The sequence below is a fragment of the Patagioenas fasciata genome, chromosome 2 (assembly GCF_037038585.1).
Source record: "Patagioenas fasciata isolate bPatFas1 chromosome 2, bPatFas1.hap1, whole genome shotgun sequence".
In the NCBI taxonomy this organism is placed as follows: Eukaryota; Metazoa; Chordata; class Aves; order Columbiformes; family Columbidae; genus Patagioenas; species Patagioenas fasciata.
Genome location: NC_092521.1, coordinates 127,729,740 through 127,741,982, shown reverse-complemented (window position 1 = coordinate 127,741,982; position 12,243 = coordinate 127,729,740). Strand labels below are relative to the sequence as shown.

The following is a 12,243-nucleotide window of genomic DNA, read 5'->3' as shown; positions in this document are numbered from 1 at the left end:
GCTAAGCTTCACACAACTATTTATCAACTGCGAGTTATAAAATAGTTCCTGACTTGAGATGAAAAGGAAGAAGAGTCAAATACATTTTTTAACATGAACCCAACCCATTAGTCTTAAAGTGCTGATTCATTTGCCCACACAGTATAATTAAGTAAGCTGTTAATCTGTAATAAGGAGTGATACATACAGTGATCTCACAATCAGAAAGTAATTATAGCTTAAAATGTTCATTTGACTCTTCTCAACCATTTTCTTACTCTGTGACTGTTAAGAGAGGGTATTTGTAGCTTGAGATCTGCAAACTTTTACATACACAGTGGAATTGGTTTGCCATGAGCAGTTGTTAGAAGGATGTCTATACTGGAAGGTTTTTGGGAACAAAATATTGACTGGCATTCTGAGTCCTGTCTTAGGGGAGAATATTATGGTTTGAGTACATTTGGTGTTTTATTAGATAATTAATCCATTATGTAATTGGAGTTCAGGCTCACACTGATTAATCATGACATTTCAATTATTCATTGAATCAGTGATCTTTTGCACCCCTTTTTTCCCACCTCATTTGCTGTTGGCTTCTATTAATTTCTCTTCTCACTGCTTTATGATTTCATCTTGCTGTGTTCTGAGATCCTGAAAATGTTCCACTGCCAGAGACTTTCTTCTGGGAATTTAAATCACCTGGCACCTTGTAAGCAGCCCTTGGCACCTCTCTGGTTTGGTGCTTCATCACATTTTAACCGCCTACCTTCAAGGTAGCTGTGCTGTAGAGCAGCCAGGCAGCTATACCGTGTTTGATGACTGCCAGGGAGAGATGCCTGAAAGACACAGGTTTGCCAGCACCCTGGATTCTGAGACTAGAGACCAGTTTTGTCTGCTAAATTTAATTTCCTGACAGTGTGCTGGAGCCACATAGTTGCCCAACTCATAGTCTGTGTGTGCAACCAGTGAGATTGCCCTGAGCTGCGGCATACTGCGGTGCCTTCCCCACTGACCACAAGCAGACGATGTTGTTTTAAAGGATTGTGTTTGTCTGGAGCAATTCACTTGATACCCATGAAATTTGTTGTTCTGTAGCAAGCAGACAGCACAGGGATCAGGAGTGGCTGTTTTGTTCTCCTTTGGGTCCCATTGCTTCTTCTCAGCTCTATCTCACAGGTATCCTCACTTTCCAGCTTGGTACCCGCTCAGTGGTGTAGTTTTATCATATATCAATAGGGAAGTGAACAAAAATACCTTTTTAAAAAAAAATAATAATTACTGTTATTTTGATACTGTCACTTTTGAGCCATCATCTAAATCCTGGAAGAGATTTAGAATAAGATGCAGAAGAAGGAGACTTGGCATTTCTACATCAATCTTGTGTTTTTAAACAGTTGAGGTCAGATTGAGCCTGCAGGTGTTGGAGGAGCCAGGCAGGATTTCATGGAGGTTTTTCCCCCAATGCGCACAGACTCTTTTGGCTTCCAGAGGTGCAGCTGCTCTCAAACATGGCACAAAGATGCACAGGATAACCCAACGTGTGGTTTACTGGAAGGTCTGTACCAGCCAGTAATATAAGATTGAGTAAGGATAAGATGTATGGAAACAGTTCTACCTATGGATATTTTCTCTGTTTTCATTCTTCATACATATGCCATCTGTGAGTAGTGGTGGCGAATCTTTTTCTTTGACTCAGGTAAAATTGTCCAGTCCTTAGTCCTTTAGCAAACTGGACTTTTCAGGTGGCCTCATCACCTGTGTCTCCAGCTTATGGTTGTCTTGTCAATACTAATTACAAGGTAATATATATAAACTAGTGTATCACATTTTATGAGAATGGCAAAAAAAAGGAGTACAAAGACATAAAATATTATGGATGTGAAGAGCAAGGCAGGTTGGTGTGTGTGCTGTAACAGACGGGCATTACAGGAAGAAGAGTTCAAGGAAAACAATCCAGTAAAAAGAGGAGTATTTTCTGTTTCAGTGGGTAATTTGCTAAATCCAATTTAAAACAAAAAATATTCAGTATGGCAGATTAAGACCTGTTTTAGTAGAGAATAGGAGACTAGGTTTATCAATGGGCATCTTTTCTATATACCAACATAGTCAATGTCTTAGGGAAAAAAGAAGTTATAATAATGTCAAGTCTTTCAGAACTATAAAACATTTTAGTAATTTTCTGGAAGTCAGATAAAACAATGATCTTTTTACAGCATTCCCTTTTAATGGATTTTTAGTTATAAAATTTTAATACTTATTCAGAGTGCAAGTTTGCTCTAAAGGATGTCTAAAAAAAGAGCCCCAAAGGAGGATTTATTTCCTGGGCTTTTCTAATTCTGTATCAGACTCCCGAAGCTGGCACGCAAGAAGGCTCTTACTCTAAAGGGTAGGAGTTTACTTAGACGAGGCTTGAAAAGTCAAGTTGTTTTTCCAGGGATCTCTTGAAGGCTTATTGGCAGCTGAGAGTTTCATTTGAAGGCAATGGAGCTGCACACACAAATACTAGCAGTTTATAGATTCATATGTAAGGCGTATGGGCTGTATATGAGTAAGACAGGAGGTACCTTGACATGTGTGGTGGATTTTCAATGTGGAAGGCCAGCAGTTGCTCACGGGGACACTTTTGGTATTAACTGAAGAAACAGTGACATTTGCGGTGGACTCTGATCTGAAGGAGTGTGGAACTCTGTAGTGCCATTTGGGATCTGTTTTCAAATGAGGTCTTCTTCAGGTACTATGCCTAAAGTTAGCAGCAAGGTCATTTAAGTTTTCTGTCTGTATATCATCAAAAGCATGGTATGGCTCAGCAGGTGAATTGTGCACCAGACCCTAAAATGCATGTTCTTGGGAAGCTGGGTTGTACATAATTTTTTCAAATTTTTATGGTGGTTGATAAGTGTCAAACTAGACAGATTGAGTGTAATCATGACGCAGCCAACAGGCCACCCTCTGTGGTTGATCTGTTGGCTGCTTCCTTTTGCCTCTTCCCATTCTTTCTTGCTAATTGCAGCACATAAGCTACAATAACAAGAAATTCCTCTTTAATCATGACACCTTCAGTAACCACACATACAAACTGTATGTGCAGATGCCAACCATCTTGAATTAGCTGTGACCCCTTTGACATTGCAGGAGTAATGGTTGCAATGTTTTTTGTCACAGTATCCAGCTTTGAAGACCAGAAGAAGACATTATTCTAGTAACTCACATTATTGTCAGGGAAAATGGAGCTACTGTCACTGAATTTCCTTCACAGTGAGACATTTGTGCCATGCGGCTCTCCTTGCACATGACAAGAGGATGGTGTAGTTGCTCAAATGCCAGCAAAGACCTAACTTAGCTTATGGAGTTTGCACAGATCATCATGCATAACAGATCAGCAGCAAAAAACCCTTTGTAGCCAGACTTGCTGATTCTAGAAGCCACATAAAAATCTGTAGGTGACTTAACCGCTACGCTCTCACTTTCACACTGTGCCCATACTGGACTCTGTAAGCTTGCCTTGCTCCTGTGCCCTCACTACGTACCCCAGGATCCCAGTGCTACTGCAGTTGCCTTTAGCATCACTCATGCTTTTGGGACACCACTGCAGTCCCACTTCATCTGCTGGGCACCTTGCGTGCTTCTGCCTTTGGTATTTTTGCAGCTCATTTTGTACAATAGCTTTGTAGTTCCGTGCAATCTCTGAACCTAACCAGGGGGATAAAAACGTGATATACAGCTGGGACTGTATGCTGCCAACTGACAGTGCTGCATGCTCCAGCTCTTGGGGTTGGGCTTCGAGGGGGCAGATACAGCTGACTGACCTGATCAGTTATCTACCAAGTATTAGTTTGGTGCAAAAGTAATTGCAGGTTTGGACCATGAATTTTAAATCATTATATCTAGGCTCAAACACATGTTTATTAATCAAAATAGAAACCATTATAGGCAACACATTTTTGCCAATGAGAAGTAAGTTTGTTTATTCCTGTAGTGTAAAAAGCTTCAGGTTCTGACGAACTCTTGGAAAGCATTTTCTGCATCCTGCCAGTTGTGGAAGCATTTTTCTCTGCAAAAAGTTGTCAAGATGCTTGAAGAAGTGGCAGTTGGTTGGCAGGAGGTCAGATGAATATGAGAAATGAGGCAAAACTTTGTAGCCCAATTCATTCAACTTTTGAAGAGTTGTTTGTGCGATGTGTGGTTGGGCATTGTCATGGAGAAGAATTTGGCCCTTTCTGTTGACCAACGCCAGCTGCAGGCGTTGCAGTTTTCAATGCTTCTCATCAATTTGCTGAGCATACTTCTCAGATGTAATGGTTTTGCCAGGATTCAGAAAGCTGTAGTGGATCAACCCGGTAGCAGACCACCAAACAGTGACCGTGACCTTTTTTTGGTGCAAATTTGGCTTTAGGAAGTGCTTTGGAGGTTCTTCTTGGTCCAGCTGCTAAGCTGGTCATCTCCGGTTGTCATATAAAATCCACTTTTTGTCGCACATCACAATCCGATCGAGAAATGATTCATTGTTGTTGTGTAGAATAAGAGGACACTTCAAAACACTGATTTTTTTTTTTAATTTATTTTTGGTCAGCTCATGAGGCACCCACTTCTCGAGCTTTTTTGCTTTTCTAGTTTGCTTCAAATGCTGAATGACTGTAGAATAGTTGACATCAAGTTCTTCAGCAACTTCTCATGTAGTTGTAAGAGGATCAGCGTTGATGATTGTTCTCAGTTGGTTGTTGTCAACTTCCCGATGGCCAGCTGCTACACTCCTCATCTTCAAGGCTCTCGTTTCCTTTGCAAAAATTCTTGTATCACCACAGCACTGTATGTTCGTCAACAGTTCCTGGGCCAAATCCGTTGTCGATGTTGCAGGTTGTCTCCTCTTGCTTTACGACCCGTTTTGAACTCAAATAAGAAAATCACTCGGATTTACTTTTTGTCTAGCATCATTTCCATAGTCTAAAGTAAATATAAAATAAACAGCAAATAATAAGTCAGTAGCAAAAAAACATCCATACAGCGAGAAAAGTGCGTTAAAATGATGTATAACAAAAGCACATTTATTTAAGAATCTATTCCAGTATCAAATGGCAAATTTCAACAATGCAAAAACCGCAATTCCTTTTGCACCAGCCTAGCTGTGATCAGCCCATCAGCCCCTGCAGTAGGGAGAGGGAAAAAAGGGGGAACACTGCATAGTGAGTTGGAAGAGGAACATGATGGGAAGAAACGTGCTCAACAGGCGACCAAAATGTGACCCAAAGGAGACCATGCTTCAGCTGTAGCTTGATGCCATAGCACCTTCAGTCTTTTTGTCTCAGCATCGCATGACATCACATCCCAAAGTAAGAGTATCTTCCAAAATATCTGCAATATTTACCCAGTTGTTATTGCTAGAAGAGTGCTTTCTGCACAGTGCCTGTGCTGTTTGCCTTAGGGAACAAGAATGCTTTTTAGGATCATATTTTTCTCCATTTTCTCATTTCTGCTTGTTTGCGAGTGATAACAACAACAAAAACAAAAAATCTGCCCTCCCATCTCTTGTCACTGAGAAGTCGTTACAGTCTGTGATCTAGTGAAGGCCAGGGTGGTACTGAGTGCAGAGAGATGCTGCTGATTCTTCCCATCAAATGTCTGACCACAAGCAAGATGAGAGATGATGCTGTGTGTGAGTCGGGGGTTCTTACTTTGATGTTGACCTGTGTGATCCTGTTCTACAGACTTCATTTGTGGCCCTCATTTCTGTGAGTTAGGGCAGGAATCATCCCATAAAGACTTTAATATTAAATACATTGGGTCGTGGTTTTGTCTTTATCATATGAGATCTTGCTTGCTGAATGACCATCAGGAAAAGGGTGATGTTCTTGATCTCTCCTCAAGAGAAATGTTTGGAAATTCACCTGAAAAGATGTGAAAATTCAGGTGAAATTCCAAGTAAAGTGTTGTGATACTGGAGTGACTTGAACAAATGCATTTGGCTGTCACAGGTGATTTTTGTAGTGCTAGAAAGTAATCTTTGAAGCACCCTTCTGAACTCCAGGCACACACTGTATGGAGAAGGTATCTGGTGAACAAGCAGGAAGGAATCTCTCTCCTCCATTTGGAGGATATACATTTCAGGAGGACTGTCACCAACAAGGGGCTCCGCTGAATTCATCTTGATGGAGATGCAAGCTGATCCCAGTGGCTGAAGGGGTTGTGTGTGTGTTTACCTCTTAAGGCTGATTTTTGTCTCTGCTTTTGAGTCCTCTGAGATCGGTGGCTGGCCTCCAAGTGCAAGGGACTGGCAGCTGCTCCATTCTTGTTTTTTATGGGGTCAGAAGCTGTGTGGAGGGACAGTGAGGAACTGCTCACACATGTGTGAGCATTTGAGTAATGACTGAAGAGCTGCCATGTGGACTCTGGAAGTCTCCACCATAGTAGAAACCACTTTTAACTCCCCTTGCTTTTCCCCTTCTCTTAAGTCTTTAACTATATATGTGATTGATTCTTTTTTTATGCATATTTTGTTGTCTAAGCATTGTCCTAAACAACAGAGAGTCTCAGTCTGTGTCATATTTATGCCGTTCTGTGTGATGGTTGTAGGATTTCCTATCCACACGTATTTTGCTCTGAAGACAAAACAGCATAAATGAATATTGCAAGTCGTCTTGTCATGGACTTTCTGTAGGCCCTTTTTTCCAGATCAGTAGTTGGAGGCACTAATGCTGTTTTACATCACTAATTTATTGTGGGGAGGAGTTATTAATAAAATGTCTAATTTAGTAATAATGCACTCAAGTATTAAGATACAGTCTGTGTACCTTGCTTGCTGGAAACATCTGCAAATACCTGACACCTGAAGCTCAGAAGAAATCTCACTGTGCATTAAAAGCAAATGTGCTTTCCTTGAGGATTTCGAGATTTGTACATTTTCCTATGCTGTTTGTACTGAGTGAGTGGTCTTGGGGAAGTATGAGAAGAGGAAAGCTTGAAAACCAGTTTCAATCGCACAACTGTAAAGAATTCTTTTGTGCAATCCTCCCTCTGCAGTCTTATTGCCCTGCAATATTTGACTTGTATGTTAGGTTTGCTATGTTTGTACTTATATTTTAGAAATGTACACAAAAAAGCCTTTTTATACCATGCTGTTACCTATGCTTCTGATACTGCTGTCATTTCCCTGTGTCTTCATTTACATTTAATTTTTTTTTTCTTTATTTGCAGATCTCTAATTAATTCATATATTTATTTTAATTCTGAGTCTGCCATCCCTTTCTCTGTAGTGTTTCTGTCTGGTATGTATCTCTTGTCTTTATTCCAACTTTGTTACCTTCTTTATTCATTGTGTTCCAAGCAGAGAAAATTAGATAGATGGTCAGGAAGCCAAAAATCTTCCTTTTGGCATTTCAAATATGCGGATCCTAGTTCTCTTTTGTTGCAGTCACTAAGCTGCCTGTGACTCAAGAAAGTTATTGCTGTAAGTTTGTTGGTGAAACCCAAACCTCAGATATCCCTTGGATCAGATATTCTGATTATAGAAGTAAACAAAGCTCTGTTTCCCCTGACTGATGCTCAGTCCCATTGGGTTGCTTCCAGTTAATTTACTGAGAATTTGCTGAGCTTTTTTCTTGCTCAGCTAAGTTTCGTTGACGGGGTTGTTAATTATGGTTTTAAACTTGTATTTGCACTTTCTAACGACTTAAAAGATTGGGAGTTTTTCTCTCTCTTTATCCATTTACTTAGTTTTCTCTTTTGAAAAGGCATTGCTTCATTAAACACTTTCCCGCTTAGTCTGTAATGATCCTTCTTCTTCCACTCTGAACACATTAATACATTAAAGAAAAAGAACTTCATTTGCCTTCAGTGGAATGAAGAAGTTCCACATTAGTTTTCGTGCATGGGGCATCTTTGACACATGATCTCTGGTGTCATAGCAGCACTATGGAGGGCTTGGCAGGATCCATGGTGTAATTTCAGGTTGACGGGGGCTTTATAGCCTGTAATGACTCAAATATGAGACTTAATTGTCACACTCTGGTGAGAGTAGTGTGATTTTTATGCTTCTACAAAATTAAGCATCTGCTTCAGGTCTTTGCTCCTTCACCCCAGTTCTGGGTGGACTTGCTGTGGTAGGACTCCAGTGTCATTGGTGGAAAGTCACTGTGTAGGAGTAGTCAGTGATGAGATTCTTATTCCGTGGTGATGAGCTGGACCACTCATCTACTCTTTTTGTGCAACACAGTAGTGAGACATGTGAACATGGAGGGAAGACCGGTGGCTGTTTTTCCAGGGACAGGCCTTGCAGCAGCACCCGGGGCCATGGGAGGGAGGAGTAGGTTGCCGATTGCCAGCTCCAGCTTGGCCTCCAAATGCACTGCATATTTTAACAAGTGCTTAGCACTTCTGGGCAGGCTGGGAATAAACAACTTCTGCAACTTGTCTCCTTCTGTAGGAGATTTCTGTCTGATCTGAAAGACAAGCATTGTGGTGACCAAAGAGCCTCAGGGAGAAATGGCAAGGATGCAGCCAGTGCAACCGGCTTCTCTCATGGAAACCCTGTTTCTTCCACAGAGATCCTGCAGGACTCTGTTCTAGAGGTACTGCCTCACAGGAAGCTTTTTGTGCTCTGTTTACTTCTCTTCTTAATGGTTCACAATTCCAGGGTTAACTTCACTATCTTGTTGCCAACGATTTCCTTTATTTTTAATTTTACAGTAGAAGATTTCCATGTTATGGAGTCCAAGTATAAAATTTCTGTTTAGGTTCCTGGGCCATCTCTCTCTTGATCAACAGATAAGTTGAAGAGTAGTGGTGATACACTACTGCTCTTTGCAGGGCTGCAGTGAGTGTGTTGAGCTTTTGCTGCTCTTGAACTCTATGGAGCAATCATACATAACGTACATGTTATTCAGATGTTTTGGGGTTGGTTGGTTTGTTTTCTGTGATGTCACTGACATGCTGCGCCTTAGCAAAAGGGTTAAATAAAGCATGAGCTATGGGTTTGAAATACATCTGATCCGTATTACTGTGATGTGCCAGAAACTACAGTTAGTATGCGAGTTCTACAGGCAAAAGTGGTTGCAATGCAATTTCTTCTTTTTCCTCTAGAATCACATGTATCCTTCCTGCAGGGATTTTGTTGTTCAGTGGACAATACTGTGCGTTCAGGAAAAAGAAAATCATTTATATGTAAATAGAACCTGGAGGCTGCAAATATCCAAGCTGCTACAAAGACAGAGAGCATGTATGTGAAAACAAATGGACCTGTTGTAGTTAGAAAATTCATAGTTTACCATAATAGGAGAAGAAATAAATGAGGTTGTCTTTGAAAGCTTATAGGTCAGCATTTCAGGCTTCTGTGTTTGTGCTCCAATTAAAGGAAAAAATAGAAAAGCTTCTGGATATTTACTATTTTTAAGCCAACTTTAGAAGGGACAAGCAGAAACAATATTTTTCGTATGTTCTATTAGAAATTACATGCCATGAATAAGAGGTTTTTTTGTTTGGCTCGTACGTAGGTTTGTGAGAGTTTTATTTGGTTGGGGGGATGTGAGGCTTTTGGCACTTGTTACATTTCTTTCTTTTTCTCTGTGTTAATAGAAAATTTTCAAGAAAACTGCAAGTAGGAATGATTTCTGTGGGTCTCACAGCAGTGTCTCACAAGATGCTGAGAGGTACAAGAAATCCAGTGGTCCAAAGCAGAAGAGAAGGAGGGGGAGGCAAACAAGATGGTGGATGTTTGTGGTGTCTTTCTCAACAGCATTGGTTTACTTAATTTTTGCTCTTGATACAGGAAAAATATTTCCCTACTGAAGTATTCTGATTTGGACTTAAAATAGCACAAAATATTTTGAGATGTTTGCATTAGCCACTACAAATTCCTCACTTACCTGTTGCTGTTGCCAGAGGTCCAACTCTTAGTTCCTATTAATGCATCTTCTACTTTAGCAAGGGAAAATGTAATTTAGTTTTATAGCTGTTTTAGAAAAATCTGTGATAAAAACTAAATAGTGCATCCTCTAAAAAGTATTAAAGCCCAAACCTGTGCGATTTGTAATAAGTGTAGTCTATCCTCATAAAACTGTACTGAGGATTTATGTACTAAACTCAGATTAATGCTAATAGGAGTTACCTAAATAAATCCGTTGGTGCACTGATGGGATAATAGATCATTTATTTAGTGTTGCACTTCATGTTGACTTAATTTTATTTCTATTATTTTTTTAACGAAAACAAACTGAGATTGGAGTTTAGGGTAAAAGGGATTTGTTTTCCTTCCTCTCTGTAGGTGTGCTTCTAAGAAGATTATTGACCATGAGGAATCCCGCATGTTAGTCAGTTTTTACTAATCTCACCGAAGAAGATGAAGCCACATTTTGACTTTGCCAATCCTTTTCCCATCACTGTTGGCTGAATGAGAAATGGTCGTGTGATTATGCTGACACCCCAGCATGAATTTGGTAGACCTGTGGTTAACTCGTTCCCTCTCCATGTGTCTGCTCTTACAAAGTTTTGTCCTCATGATACTGTGCTTTCATTCTGCCAGTATGTGCCCGAAAGGCTGCCTCTGTTCTCACTCCGGAGGTCTGAATGTCAGCTGTAGCAACGCGAACCTCAAGGAAATACCCAGAGATCTTCCTCCAGAAACAGTCTTACTTTATTTGGACTCCAATCAGATAACATCTATCCCCAATGAAATTTTTAAGGACTTGCACCAACTGAGAGTCCTCAATTTGTCAAAAAATGGGATCGAATTTATAGATGAACATGCCTTTAAAGGGGTGGCAGAAACCTTGCAGACTCTGGATTTGTCCGACAACCGGATTCAAAGTGTGCACAAAAACGCTTTCAACAACTTAAAGGCCAGAGCCAGAATTGCAAACAATCCCTGGCACTGTGACTGCACACTGCAGCAGGTGTTGAGGAGCATGGCCTCCAACCACGAGACAGCCAACAACGTCATCTGCAAGACTTCTGTGCTGGATGAACATGCTGGGAGACCGTTCCTCAATGCTGCCAACGACGCTGACCTCTGCAACCTTCCTAAAAAGACTACTGACTACGCCATGCTGGTCACCATGTTTGGCTGGTTCACCATGGTGATCTCATACGTGGTTTATTATGTCCGGCAAAATCAGGAGGATGCAAGGAGGCACCTTGAGTACTTGAAATCCCTGCCAAGCAGGCAAAAGAAACCAGACGAAGCTGATGACATTAGCACTGTGGTATAGTATTCTGAATACAATGACTGCCTTTGTGATGGAAACTAGATTTGGATGACACTAAAATCAGAGGTTTACTTCTAACGTTCATTCTAAAAATTGAGACTTTTGTTTTGTTTTGTTTTTGTTTGGTTTGTTTTGTTTTTTCCTTGTTTAACTGAATTACGCCACTGTTGAGCTTTCTAACAGAAAGTTTTGTCCGGGTGGTATACTTTAATTATTTCTCTGGTGGTATCCTAAAACAAGTGAATTAATATGTAAACATTAGTTTAGACCCATTCCACTATTTAATAATGAAATTTATTTTTTTAATTTAAAAAACAAATAAAAGCTTAAATTTGAACCATGTAAAACAGAGTAATTTATTGATCAGAAACCTGTCCAGTGCCAGAGCACACTGGGTTTGATCAGGTAGAAGAGAGAAGTAATGACGAAGTGGCTGTGAAAGGTCCTGGAGTGGAAGGTCCCTGAGGGGGACTTCTCTCCTTGGAGTGCCAGGTGAAGAGCTGGTGGATGGTAGCCCATTTTTGGGGCCAATCGCTGTGATGGGAGAGGGGCACAGTGTGGGGTGAGCAGAGTGCCCTGACTCCAGGTGCAAGGAACCAAAGCCTGGGTAAGACCGGAGGGCATCTCAGCAGCACTGGGGAGGAGCCAACACAAAGGAGCTGCATTGCAAGACATCAGAGAGAGGTAAGTGGGGAAATGCAGTGGGTTTTCATCTCACCCTTCCTTACTGTGTCCCAGGAGCTTCAGGCAGGTGTCCTCAGCACTGGGGAAGAAGGCGAGAAAGCAGCAGTAAACTTAGTGTCATGTTCAAACTAGAGTACCATTAGTGATGGAGAGGAAAAGAAAAATAAAAGGCTAAATAAATTAGACTTTTTAATTTGCGTATTGGTTCGTAACTAAAAGTAGCTTTATTTAGGGTGCTTTTTTAAAAAGGTGAATGAAATAAGTGAATGTATAGGCGGGGCATATTCTGTTGTGTGGTTTTTTTATGATTTTATGGATAAATGCTTAGGAAAATACAAAGTCCATGCAGTTAAATTCAGCTTTGAATATGAAATGGATACTTTAAAGC

General features: G+C 40.6%; 1 protein-coding gene across 5 annotated transcripts in view; it reads left to right on the top strand.

Annotated features, from left to right (window-relative positions):
• The window catches only part of LRRC3B (leucine rich repeat containing 3B), a 50,928-nt gene extending 39,410 nt beyond the window's left edge, over nucleotides 1-11,518 (top strand). For 4 of the 5 annotated variants that reach the window (XM_065831510.2, XM_065831509.2, XM_071804940.1 and 1 more), the window contains exon 2: nucleotides 10,232-11,518. In XM_065831510.2, coding sequence (XP_065687582.1) covers nucleotides 10,395-11,174 — 780 coding nt within the window. In that variant the 5' untranslated portion in view covers nucleotides 10,232-10,394 and the 3' untranslated portion in view covers nucleotides 11,175-11,518. Of the gene's footprint in view, nucleotides 1-9,598; nucleotides 9,618-10,231 lie in introns of those variants that run through there. The other variant, XM_071804938.1, reaches the window with a different exon arrangement.
• The last annotated feature ends 725 nt before the right edge of the window (nucleotides 11,519-12,243 follow it).